Below are 13,654 nucleotides of genomic sequence, written 5' to 3' on the forward strand. Positions count from 1 at the left end.
CATGCTCGGGAATATGCCCACTTAATAGTGCTTCTCCGGAGGAGTGGGTAGACTCTACTGAGATCACCACACTTCCATTCCCTGAGGAGAGCAGCATTCTGGGGACAACCCCAGTGCTCTCCTTAACAGGAAACAGGTCCTTCTGCTCTTACCTCCTGCTTGCGTTCCTGGTTCAGCACTCTCCCAGACGCCAACTCCTTGCAGTCAATTGTACAATGACGCCCTCAGGCATTCTAGACTTAACGTAGCAGTTCTCCTATAGCACAATTTCATTCTTGTGGATATTTTGACAAAGTCTGGGGACATTCTTAGTTATTCTTAGTTCAGGAAGAGTTGCCACTGGCATATATATGCAGATGGAGACTAGGACGCTGCCAGATACTGCCATGAGAGATCTTACCATTTTTCCACAACAAAGAACTATCCAACAGTGCCAGGGCCAGTTTTCCCAAAACTCAGTTCTGATGATGTCGTCCTTTAGGGCTTCAGGGCTTTTTACAGCTTTTAGGGTTAAAAGCCAGAAACTGTAACGTAGCCCGAGTTACCAATCAAGAGAGGAATGGGTTTCCAAGTCTCCCGCATACCTCTTTCTTGTTTGCTTCACAAAGAAACGAAATTGGCTTTAAAGGAGTTTCATTTTATAACAACTACCCTTTTATCTATTCCTTTTTATTCTGCTTTTTTCTTCTAATTACAAATCCCAATGAGTGGCACACACTAATTATTGCGAAGTCTTATCATTTAATGTGAGTTCACCTTGTATTCAGATAGTCACTAATGAACCATTCATAAACACCAGTGACTCTTGCTGACTCCATTTGCTCCGCCCTTCTTTGCAGGAAAACTTCACTACCTTACATGTTTCCTGCAGCCAAGATTTATTAGTTTGACAGTGGAAGTATGGCTTCCCATTACCGCAAGCTTATTTTCCTAAAATACACCATATTTACCAACACACTCTGAAACAGTGTCATTAATAATTAAGGCAGAACAGCTGGAGGAAGGATGGCATCCTCGATTTTAACTTCTTTACCTTCTGACAAATTTTCAAAATGTGATCGAGTTTTACGCATCTCTGATCATAATTGTGAATTAAGGAGGCCCTATAATAGTCCAAATGGGCTTGGAATAATAAGAATTTCTAAAAGAATTCCCAAAGAATTTCTAGTCAACACTTGTCAATAGAACCTATACTAGTTCCTCCAAATTTGGTCTTTTCTCTCTCAGTTTTCCTTCTCTGATTGAATGTCGATGTCTGCAACTTTGTGGATATCCTTACTCTCTTGTCCTTCTCTGCCTTAGATGCCACCAAAGGAGCTGTTGACATCGAACCAAGGTCTGGATTAAAATGTGTAAAACACACGCGCGCGCGCGCACACACACACACAAACACACAGACACACAGACACAGACACACAGACACACAGACACAGACACAGACACACACACACACACACACACACACACACACACACACACACACACACACGGGAAGGAGGTGAGGAGAGGAAAAAGATGGAGAAGACCTCCCTCTTGGCCTTGCTGATTAACCCTTCCTAGGGTAACATCTTGTCAGCCTTCCCATATGCCTTTAAGCTACATTATCACACATGGAGAGGATAGTTTATGAGTCATTGGAAAGGATGCTTAGCTTCCAGATAACTTGGTTTTTAAAACGCTAAAAAGGCAATTAACTTGTCAGCTGAGTTTTTTAAAGTAATAAAAATTAGTCCTTGGAAGAGTTGACGAAGAAGCGGGGAGTATAATGGCCCATAATGTACTGAAGTTTGTTCAGAACTCATCTCCCACTTTTCTTTCTGGAGCTTTAAGAGTTAATGGGGGAAATGGTCCAACAGTGCTTATTACTTCTCTCAGCAACAATCCTTTCTTCACTGGCTTCCAGACTGTCTGAGTAAGCCACTGACACCATCCCTTCTTACCCATGGTTTTCACTTCATCAATTTCAATCACTCATAGTGACAGGCAGTGACAATAAAAGGTAGGATGTGTGTGTATGTAGGAAAGAGAAGGGACAGAGGTTGGAACAGAGACGGGAGGCAGCCCCTTAATTCTGTTATAAGATATTGTTTTCTTTTATTACTGGTTACGGTGACTCTTTCTCTTTTAAAAGATTTATTTATTTTTATATATGTAGGTTAGTACCCATGCCAGAGGAGTCCAAAAGAGAGTGTCAGATCCCCTGGAGCTAGAGCTAAACGTAGCTGTGAACTCCCAATGTGGGTGCTGGGAGCAGAACTTCTGTCCTCTGCAGCAGCCGTACAAGCTCTTCACTGCTGAGCCAACTCTACAGCCCTTATGGTTTCCTAACCCACCTCATTTACAAATGGAACTTTATTAGAGTTACATAGTCCTCAGAAGGACCCTCACGTAAAGGCTTTCTCTACAGTGGTTACATTGGGAGGTGCTGTGGACACGTAAGAGGAGAAGCCTGAGGAGAAGTCCTTAAGAAATCAAGGTGTGCCCTCACAAAGGACCCTAGTCTCTGTTTCTCTGTCTATCTACTCCTTACCCCACATATGTTCAAGTTGCAAACACTTGCTTTTTGATTCTGTTTTAAAATGAAATTTTGACAAGATAGGCATTTGTTTGTATCTGTAACAAGCAACTCTAGGAAGCACTTGTCTAACTAGCCTTAAGTTAGTATAATGGTCATATGAAGAAGTAAAAGTCCATCAGAATCCAAATCTGAGACCAAATTATATAGGAGAAGATGCAGGGGAAAGTATCTGTGAGATGTGATTGGAGGTTGTGTTCTTAGGTGTGATTCCAAAAGCACAAGAACCAGAAGAAAAAGTAGATACACTGGGCTTCATCAAAATTATAGACTTCATGCATCAAAGGGCATTATAATTATAAGGGAGAAATCATTATAATTATTAGGGCTAAAAAACCTGATGGGAATTCATTACACCAAATACTAGAAAGAATTCCTATAATTCAACAATAACAAAACCAAATGACTTAATTAAAACATGGACAAAGGATTTAATTAAACATGCCCCCCGCAAAGTACATGAATGAAACCTTTTATTACATATGCAATTGTAAATTGTTTACTTGCTGGGAAAACACATTTGTCAGCTTCTCAAATAGCTAAACAAGAGCATTCTGACATCATCCTAAGTGAAGTGAGCCAATCATAAAAGGATAAATACCGCATGTCTCTGTGTACAGGATTCATGTTCAGAGAGACAGAAGATATCATGGTAGAGCCATTTACTCAGGAGCCAGGATGTGAGGGGGGAAGAAGAACAGGGAGTTATTACTATTTAATGAATGCAGAGTTTGGGTTCTGCAAGAAGGAAAAGGACCTGGAGATGCACCGTACGACATACCGATGCTAAACACTCGCAAACCACGCACTGAAAATGACTAAGATAGAAAATGCTATGGTGTATTTCACCATAATTAAACTAGCTGTGTGTGTGTGTGTGTGTGTGTGTGTGTGTACAGAATTCAGGGAACTTCGTTGCCTGAGTTAACAGTGATCACAAGATGGTGAAGAAGAGCGCGCCTGCCCATGTGACCACCGAACACTTAGATTGAAATCTGCTATCCACAATTAAAGAGCAATTTCATGTTAGTGTATGAAATTATGACTCCGTTTCATTTCTTAATTCCCTAAGAGTTAAACAACTACCGTTTGGGGTTCACTTGAATCACTTCCACCCAAGGCCTGTAAAGTTATTTTATTACAAAACGTAAGGAGTGGAGGTAAAGTCTCAGCCTCAGCGGAAGGCCGCAGCAGAGATCGTAAACCTGGCTGACAGGGTCCCTGCTGGCAAGCTCTTACTCTAAACTGAATTCTGCACCAAAGCGTCGGCTTTATGAGGCTCAAGATGACATTGACCAAATGACATTATTAGTTCATCAGTTTACAGGTGGGGGGAGTCCTGCTGCTTCAGGGCAGGGAATATGAAGAGGGATGGAATCCGGGCCCTCGAGAGATTGCAGCTTATTTGTGGGCCGGGCCTAGATGAAAGGGCACACAGACACACACAGGTGTAAACACATACGTGCGCTACAGACACACACACACACACACACACACACACACACACACACATCATATCTAATGACTCATACAGCACAGGGACAGCTCTAGTAAAATGACCTCTACAAATGAGGGGTGGAAGCACAGCTGCCTTGCCCAAAACCTGTTCCCGAAAGTTTGTCCCTGAACAGAAAGCCTCTGAAGTCATCGTAAATTGTGACAGTGACATCTCAGGTCCTGTGGCTAACTGGTGCTTTAAACAAACAAACAAACAGCCTCTCAAAACTACCTTCACTTTTAATTACTTTTCAACTGAAGTTCTACAAAAGAGAAAGAAGGAGACTACGAGCAGAAACTTGCCTTGTAGTTAAAATACAGCCAGCCTCTGGGGCACGTCCCGTGCTGGATGGGTGGCTTCTCCTTCTCGATGACCCATATTTTCACTCTCTTACAAATGCTGGGCATAGGAACAGAACAGTTCTCAGTCCCCCAGAGCCCTGTGGGAGGGGGAGACAGATCAGAAAAGCCGTCGGAAGTAGGACAGCCCCTCTACAGTCTTTATGGGCCGATGTTCATGGCTGCTATGGTTTTCACTATTTTATTTTTTTGAAGTCTGGAAACTGAACTAAACTACGAATTACAGAGATCTCTGGTGACAACCTCTCTGGGCAAGCTGCCACCTAAGCAATTAGAATGTAAGGATGTCAAAAAACTCTTTTAAAAAAATAAACAAATGCTATAATTTTCTGAAACAAGATTAATTTAAAGTCCTATGACTATTTGACTTGGGAAGCAAAATAAGACCTGGTTTTTAAGTCCAGCTTCGGCATACAGGGAAAACGATTCTCAGAAAGTAGATCATCATTTCTAAAGATTTTAAAACATTTCTAGACTTTATAATCCTTCTTTAGAAAATGCAGGTTGAATATACCTAATGTAAATATCTAAATCCTAAAACATTTGAGTGCTGACACGGTGTTCGGGAAGTCTCGAGGTATTTCTAGTTTTGGATGTCTAGCTTGGAGACAGCTCACTGGTAAAGCCCCTGTAAACATCCCCAACCTGCAAACACCAAAACACTTCTCTTCTTACTCAAGATGCTCATCTTACACAATAATGTAGGATAATTAAGTCGGGAACTTCTCCAAAAGGAGGATTTCTCAGTCTTGATCCTTAAATGAGACAGACTCCCATATGAACATGTTTTCTGTAAGATAGCTCCCCAACTTCCCAGCCTCCTGCAAAACTGTCTTTTAGTTTAGAAGGGCTGCAGTTCCAGAGGAAGGGTGACAGGATGCCTGTTAGTTCTGAGTCAAAAATGCCAGACAAAGAAGCTCATAACAAGGCAAGGCAGGTCCAGCTTCTTGTATCAGAACTGGAGTAAGAACGTGAGCTTCAAAGGTGGGGCTGGGCTGTGGTTATCAGTGTGGCTCCTCGCTGTTCTTGCAAAACAGTCCTTTCCACAGGCTGTTGTGACACCTGCTGGTAAAGCAAGCGGATTCACCACAGCGTTCCCCTAACTCTGCAGAGGCCTGCCCACAGAGGATCACTTGCCTCCTTATTTCTCTCCTGACCATGTTAGTTATGAGCATGGCTTTTTTTAATTTTTAATTTTATTTTTTGAAAGGATGGCTGGTATCAGCAGACACTCAGCTAGGCAGCACTGTTCTCAGAACATAGAGAAGCCACTCTCTAGCCTTGAGATGCCATTGGATCCAACTTGCAAATAGGTGTTCATTTAAGATGAGCAGTCATTAGTTCCAGAAATAATAAAATATCAATGAACAATAATATTGATAATAATAAACCAGTGAACTGAATGTAAGTTTTAAAAAAGATTTATTTATTTTTATGTGCACTGGTATCTTGTCTATGTGTACATCTGTGTGAGGATGCCAGATCCCCTGGAACTGGAGTTACAGACAGTTGTAAGCTGCCATGTGGTGCTGGGAATTGAACCTGGGTCCTCGGGAAGAGTAGCCAGTGCTCTTAACTGGGACCATCTGTCCAGTCCTGAACATAGGTTTTAACTATACGAAGGAAAACAGAAGTAAATTGCACAGAGGTTAAAGTGTCAAACAGTTTCCAAATAGGAAAGTAGAGATGTATGAAAAATGCCTCCACGCTGAGGTTTCACGGAGAGCCAAATTTACAGGGTATTTTTTTTTTCACTGTACTGAGTCATTTTAATGATTCCACCTTCACGGTTTTGATAATTTACTTGTATTTTCTACAGTTAGTACATTTTACTTTTCCTCTCACTCACATCTTTGATGCAGCCGCTTCCTGTACATTTTAAGTTCCAGCCCCGCTTCATCCTGGAGTGTTAGCGTATTTCCTTGTAAAATTAGTGAACAACTCTTAACTGTTTTAGGTAGGGACAAGAAACATCTATTTTGTTTATATTTGATAGAGAAGTGCATGTTTGTCTCTAAAGAAAGATTTCTTAATTTCATTATTGTATGTGCACAAGCATTTTGCTTGACAGTCACCACACGTGTGCCTGGTCCCAGAGGAGGTCAGAAGAGGACATTTGATCCCCTGGAACTGGAGGTACAGATGGTTGTGAGCCACCATACGGGTGCTGGGAATACAAACCGGGTCTTCTGGAAGAGTGGCCAGTGCTCTTAGCCTCTGAGCCATGTCTCCAGCCACAGAAGGGCGTGTCTGTCACAGTCTCAGGGGGCTTACTTTGGTTCTGCTGGCTCGTGAGGACTTACCCACTTGTAAGTTTTTTAAAGGAGTGTGACTGCATGAATTTCACAGGATGAGTGGCCATCCAGAAACCCGATGGCTGATGAGTTTGCACACGATCAACAGAAGACAAAAACAAGCACACAAAGGAGCCTGGCAGCCTCTAGAGGGGCGTGCAGTATGAACTCAGACATGGGTAAGTAAAGTAACCTGTTACGGAAGAAATGAAGACACATCGCCGGCTCTGGCTATCCACTCTTTTTTCTCTTCCTCTGTCCCAGTTCTGGAATATCACAGGTGACCCATTACGCCAACTGCGGGACAATTTTGAAAAATTAAAAAGATTAAATTTTTTCACATATGTGTCATGTCATATCACTATGTTTGTGTAGACTTATGCCACATTCATGTAGATGCCCATGGAGACCAGAAGGAGGCGTCAAGTGCCCTTGAGCTGGAGTTACAGGTGGTTTGTGAGCTGCCCAGGATGGGTGCTGGAAACCAAATGCTGGAAGAGAAGCAAGTGCTCTTAACCATTGAGCTATCTCTCCAGTCCCAGGAAAATTAAAAAAAGAAATTAGGTCTCATTTTGCATGTTCAGTATCTGAGTTTATCTTTGCAGTTCTGGGGTATACACTGAAAGTGTAATAGTTCATTCAATTTGGTTAAGTACATGCAGTATCTTACCTACAGTTAATGCTGCATTGTATACACCAACATTTTCTAAAAGTAAAGTTTATGCTGTGTTTTTATCACACACACACACACACACACACACACACACACACACACACACACACACAATAGGGGAGGCAGAAGCTCTCCCAGGTAATAGGCATGATTGTGGCGCAGACTGGTGATGGTTCCATTGATATTGACTTAGAAACACCCATGCCTTTGGTTAGAAGAATGAACATTTGTAAGTTAAAGGTAACAGCTGAAGGCTATTCAGCAAACTGGTCACTAAGATCCAGTCCAATCATTCTGCACATATAACTTGTCAAATAATGTTAAATACAGATGAATCTCGGTTCATACTGAATTGGATCACTGGCTCTTCCTTCTTCAATTCCAATCCACCAATTTACGCCATACTTTGATAGCTATTAAAGGGAAGAAAGAGAATGTCAGCACTTATTGTTCTTGCTTACATTGTTCACTATTAAGATCAATGGAGATGCTATTAGCTTTTTATTTACTACGATTATACCTGGTTACATCCGGAGGAGCAACTAAGAGCTAGTGTCTAGAGACAACTTGACATTGCATTATTCTAAAACACTCCCTGTTCATTATGAAAGAGAGCTGGAATGAACCATTGAAAATATTTTCTGTTTCATTCGACATGAAAAGCCAAATTTCTAACTCTGTAAGAAGACATAAGACATAAAAGAAAAGATGGATTCTTTTTCTGACTGTAATTAGTGGCGTCTTCCCTCGGTGATTTAGGGAAGTTCACTGCAGATGTCACATCTATTTGACAAACAAGGTACAAAGACATTAACAGAATAAAGATTTAGAGTATATGTATTAGTCTGTTACGCTTTAAACAGTGTCAGCATTCAAAGAGAGAGACATGGCATAGGACAAAAGAATACTGCAGAATTCCAATGTCTGACAGCTAGAAAATTACCCTTTATCCATTTTATTAATCTAAAGCCAATATTAATCACCCAGCCTGAGCACAGTGAAGTATCAGATGCACACACATGTACACACTGCACAGCCAGATGTAATGCTGGACTTATGGCCCAGGAGATTGAAGCCCTGCTCCATAGTCATAAAAGAGGAAGGGGACAGAAAGGACTTCACTGAACCACCTCATGTCATGTGCTTTACGGTGCACTTGCTCCCTCTGTGTGTGTATTGAAATTCAAATGAACTTTTACGTGCCAAAAAACCTGTTCATTTTCAGGCATTATGTATTTAAATTTGTACTCTTGTTTCATTTTGAGAAGGCTTGGGGATAAATTTTAAGATATATTATTTATTTCCATATGAATTTCAGGTCATTGTGCAACAGAATGTGATAGCTTGCTAACATTCTAATTTTGAAACAAGTGTACTTTTATTCCTTAAACAGCATGGCTGTCTGCCAGATCAGCAATTTGGGAATATTGCAAGGGAAACTACTATAATTTGAGATCCCCGAGGAGCTGTTTCATGGACATGTACCCACACGCTAAACTCAGATTCCCATTTTCAGACTTTGGGATGGCTCTGTTGAGGTTGACTGTGGGTGCAGTGAGAGGGCCACAGCCTCATCCCACCTAGAGAAGTCTCATGGGTTGCTGGAGGCTGATGGCACACACCTTTAAGCCCAGCACTCGGGAGGTAGAGGCAGGCGGATCTCTGTGAGTTCAAGGACAGCCTGGTCTACAGAGTGAGCTCCAGGACAGCCAGGACTATTACACAGAGAATCCCTGTCTAGAAAACAGGGAGAGGGAGAGGGAGAGGGAGAGGGAGAGGGAGAGGGAAAGGGAGAGGGAGAGGGAGAGGGAGAGGGAGAGGGAGAGGGAGAGAGGGCTCATGGGTAACAGCAATCAAAATCATGGCCTGTTCCATGTTCCAATTTAAGACCTTTAAAGAGAGATTATGACATTCACATCTTTTTTTTTTTTTTTTTTTTGGTTTTTCGAGACAGGGTTTCTCTGTGTAGCTTTGCGCCTTTCCTGGAACTCACTTGGTAGTCCAGGCTGGCCTCGAACTCACAGAGATCCGCCTGGCTCTGCCTCCCGAGTGCTGGGATTAAAGGCGTGCGCCACCACCGCCCGGCTGACATTCACATCTTAAGTGGCACAGTTACTACCACCTGAATTAAGGTGTGGTAAACTTCTACACAGCACATTATACTTGTGATGTATGTGGTAGAGAACTCCATGGGACAAGCTGAAAGATGCCCAGGCCAAACACCCTGGTGTGGAAAGTGAGTGTTTTAAATGTTAGCTAGGTATATGGCCACAACAATAGAAACCTAATAACAGGTGTTTGAGAGCAGCAATGTAATACGGCCATGCATTTCATCAATCAGTTACATGTTGGTATACCCAAGTAGCCCTTCCAGTTAACATTACATGGACAATCACTTTCCAATGAGATAGAAACACAAGCCAACATCTCATCCACTAGCTTTCTAAAGCAAAGGCAATCTGTCATCGTTTATGTTTTTACCAAAGTGATCAAGGGCTTTGATTTATTGTAAGGGCTTAAAATGCCAGATTTTGGGAAATCATGAATTTGATATACAGCCTTAGAAGTGTTTATAAACACAACTTAAAAGTGATAGTGGGTTATTGTTTTAAAATGCAAATACTGCAGACCACAGATAAAAGTAGTGGCCAAGTGACTGATGGGTAAGCCATTCATGTCAGATGACTCTTCAGTACTGGTAGCTTTTAATGTTTCCATCAATGATCAGAAAGAGAAGATTGGTCCAAAGAGAAACATTCAAAGCTTGCCATGATAACACTCTATGGTCTGTTATCAACGAGGGCAAGGAAACACAAGAATCCTTGAAAAGAAAAATCATTTTTTCAGACTTTAAAAACTGTACCTAGCTTTCTATCTTATATTGAGTTTTCCTACACTCCAAGTGTTATTTTTGCCTTTCACAGTCCAAGGTACTATTCTTCATAGGAAAGGGATATAAAAATCTGTTATTTAAAAGTAATTACTTATTCCAACCGTTTTGACATTTGTAAGATGGGTATGCCTCAAAAACGAGTGATATGAACTTGACAAGTTCGACTCCTCTCCTTGGAATCAGTAAATTCTCCTGCACTGACCCACTCTGCAAGGGTATTCCTAGGCACGAGACTTCTTACTTGTGAAATGTTAATGCTCACCATAAACACCACCATACTACTGATAACGAAAAGTGCCAATCGTGGGTAGAAATGAATATTGCTTGGAAATCTACAGCTAGATCCTGCCAGACTGAATATGTATATGTCTCCACCCTCCCTAGTCTTTTATATTGAACTCCTAACTCACAAGATGGTATATTAGGAAGTAGGAGCCTCCGGTGAGTGATTAGATCAGGGGTGGGGAGCCCTCTTGAGGGGCGTTAGCGTCCTAGTGAAGTGGAGTGCAGAGAGTGACAGATGAATCTCACTAAATAGAACTCAACTAACTTAACACGGTTGCTATTACCGAACCAAGTGAAGCCAAAGGACACAGCCACATGACAAACCCACGTCTCCACTGTTTTGTATTAATCTATAGAGCAGGAAGGAAAACAGTCCTCGAAAGATCCATGACTTTCACGGAAATGTAAATGAATATGTGAAGTCAAATTTTGAAAATATCTCCTCCCCATAGGACAGAAGAAGGTGTAAACCATGAATTTCGTGTAGTGATTTGTGTTCAGGTACCACTCTGATTTTGCTGTGGATGAATTCTTGCTCCTGAGCAGAATAAATTGTGAGGAAATCACTCCGCAGCCAGCCACAGACAAACTCAAAGGCGTCCCACTCTGCAGCGTGGGTGTGGAAGAGGTACTCGGCATCCTGATAGAAGAGCCAGGGTGCATCTGCAAGGAAACCAGATGATAATGTTGACTGCGTCAAGACTAGTGAGGGATATATGGCAGACTTGAAGGAACGCAGGCTATGACTGACTCCAATAGTAGTTTGTAATTTGGTCACTAGGCATTTTAAAAAAGGGTATAAATACATGTGGATACACTGTACACATGGGCCTGTGCACACACACATAATGTGCTTATTTTCTTAGTTTATCTCTCGTAAGACTCCTTCACTAGTTTTCAAAGGTCAGGGATAGATACACATTTTAAAATAATATGCCATGAAAATGGAGTTGTGATGTTAATTTCAACCCGACTTAATGAGTACAATTATTATTTGGATTATGCCTTCATGATCTATTAATTTGAATGAATTAGCCCTAGGTTGATATATAAGAAAGCAAGCAGTATGGGAAGGATAAGATAGTACAGCAATACTATCCCCTCTGCGGTGTGTGTTTAGAAGTTTGAGAATTGCCAGGTTGGCTCTTACCGTACTGGTACCAGTCTGGAAAATTGGGTCTCACATCTGTAGAGTGAAAGCAAAGCATCTTGACTGAGTCTTCTGCGCAGGTGCACAGTTTCTGAACTACCTCACTCTAACCACACTGTCCCTACTTCACCTTGAAAAAGTAATTTTTTAAAGACAGATGCTCTGGACTGGTTAGACTCTGTGGAGAGTTCCAACATGAAGGGGAATCTCCAGAGAGTCTAAAGAAAAGACGTAGACACTTGCTGGGGGCCACTGCGTGTCACACACTTGCTGGGCACTTTCCCGCATTCACAGCACAGGTAATCCCGTGCTTGTAACGTCAGACTGATATTTCTTTCATCTGTACTTACTCCATAGGTCAGCTGGAGACCTTCCTTCCTAATGGACAGCTTGGCACAGGGAACTGTTCTGTCTTCTCTCCTCTGCCTGCTATCCACGCTTACTAAACTAGTGTAGCTAGACTCGTCAGGCGGGCTGTTGGCCGTGGGGCTCAGGGTTCGAGTGCTGAGATTTTGAATCTCTGTGACTCTTCATTTGAGAGAGCGTGCTGTATCACATTAAAACTCAAACATACAGTGAAGATCTTATACCTCTTGGGATTTTGCATATCCACTCGTGTTTGGAAGCACAGTTTGCGGGCAGCAATGTTTTGTTTGCTTTATACACAGCACAATTTCTTGCATCTTCTCCAAAATAAGTACTGTCTAAAAATGAAGAGACAACCTGCGACAGATGAAGTTTGTTATTCCTTAATGATGATCCCCCAAAAGACTTTCAGAAGATCAAAGGAGGCACCCATGCTAGGGCGATGGTTCTCAACTTGTGGGTTACGACCCCTTTGCAGGGTCCAACGACCCTTTCACAGGGGTCACCTAAGACCATCAGAGAACACAGATATTTACACTATGACTCATAACAGTAGCAAAATTACAGTTATGAAGTAGCAACAAAATAATTTTTATGGTTAGGGGTCATCATGACGTGAGGAACTGTATTCAAGGGTCCCAGCATTAGGAAGGTTGAGAACCACTGCTCTAGGGACTCCAGAGGGATCTTTAGAAATGACTGCATGTCATTCCAGGGTTAGACTCGTCCACATTTGTGAAGACTAAGCTAATGGGTACTTAGCTTTTTTTTCTTTCTTTCTTTCTTTTTACCATAAGGCATGAGGGGCTGGGGATATGAGGCAGCTGATAAAGTGTTTGCTTTGTAAGCATAAGGACCAAAGCCTGCAGCACCCACATTAATTTTTTTTATTTTAAATCCAACATAGCAGCATAAGCCTGCTATACCAACACTGTGGGAGCAAAGGGAAGAACCCTGGTCTTACTGGCCAGCCAGTGTAGCCCAATTGGTAAGTTCCAAATTTAGTTGGGGGTCCTGTCTCAAAAAAGGTAGAGAGTGGTTGAGGAAGACCCTTGACATTGGCCACTGGCTTCCACACACATGTGCAAATATGCACACACACACACACACACACACACACACACACACACACACACATTTTTCTATTGTTTTCTTCAGAAGAAATCAGATGCATGCTTCTTTCTGAACTTGCATTTCTGTGGTGGTAAAAATGAAAATAAGCCCGTAGGCTCATAGGGAATGGCATCCATTGGGAGGTGTGGCCTTGTTGGAGTATGTGTGGCCTTGTTGGAGTATGTGTGGCCTTGTTGGAGTGGGTGTGGCCTTGTTGGAGTAGGTGTGGCCTTGTTGGAGTAGGTGTGGCCTTGTTGGAGTAGGTGTGGCCTTGTTGGAGGAAGTGTGTCCCTGGGGGTGGACTTTGAGGTTTCAGAAGTCCAAGCCAGGCCCAGTGTCTCTCTCCCTCTTCCGGCTGCCTGCCCATCCAGATGTAGAACTCTCAGCTCCTTCTCCAGCACCATATCTGTGGATGTGTCACCCTGCTTTCTGCCATGATGATAATGGA

At 42.2% G+C, this 13,654-nt stretch overlaps 1 protein-coding gene across 1 annotated transcript in view; it reads right to left on the reverse strand.

The window, feature by feature from the left end:
- Positions 1-13,654, reverse strand: part of Pla2r1 (phospholipase A2 receptor 1) — a 122,641-nt gene that overhangs the window by 16,091 nt on the left and 92,896 nt on the right. The window contains exons 15-20 of the mRNA XM_059260527.1: positions 12,318-12,450; positions 11,728-11,763; positions 11,083-11,240; positions 7,748-7,812; positions 6,920-7,023; positions 4,376-4,512 (exon numbers count right to left, since the gene is read on the reverse strand). Of these exons, the coding sequence (XP_059116510.1) occupies positions 4,376-4,512; positions 6,920-7,023; positions 7,748-7,812; positions 11,083-11,240; positions 11,728-11,763; positions 12,318-12,450 (633 nt within the window). The remainder of the gene's footprint in view (positions 1-4,375; positions 4,513-6,919; positions 7,024-7,747; positions 7,813-11,082; positions 11,241-11,727; positions 11,764-12,317; positions 12,451-13,654) is intronic.

The sequence above is a fragment of the Peromyscus eremicus genome, chromosome 4, assembly GCF_949786415.1.
Source record: "Peromyscus eremicus chromosome 4, PerEre_H2_v1, whole genome shotgun sequence".
Taxonomy (NCBI): Eukaryota; Metazoa; Chordata; class Mammalia; order Rodentia; family Cricetidae; genus Peromyscus; species Peromyscus eremicus.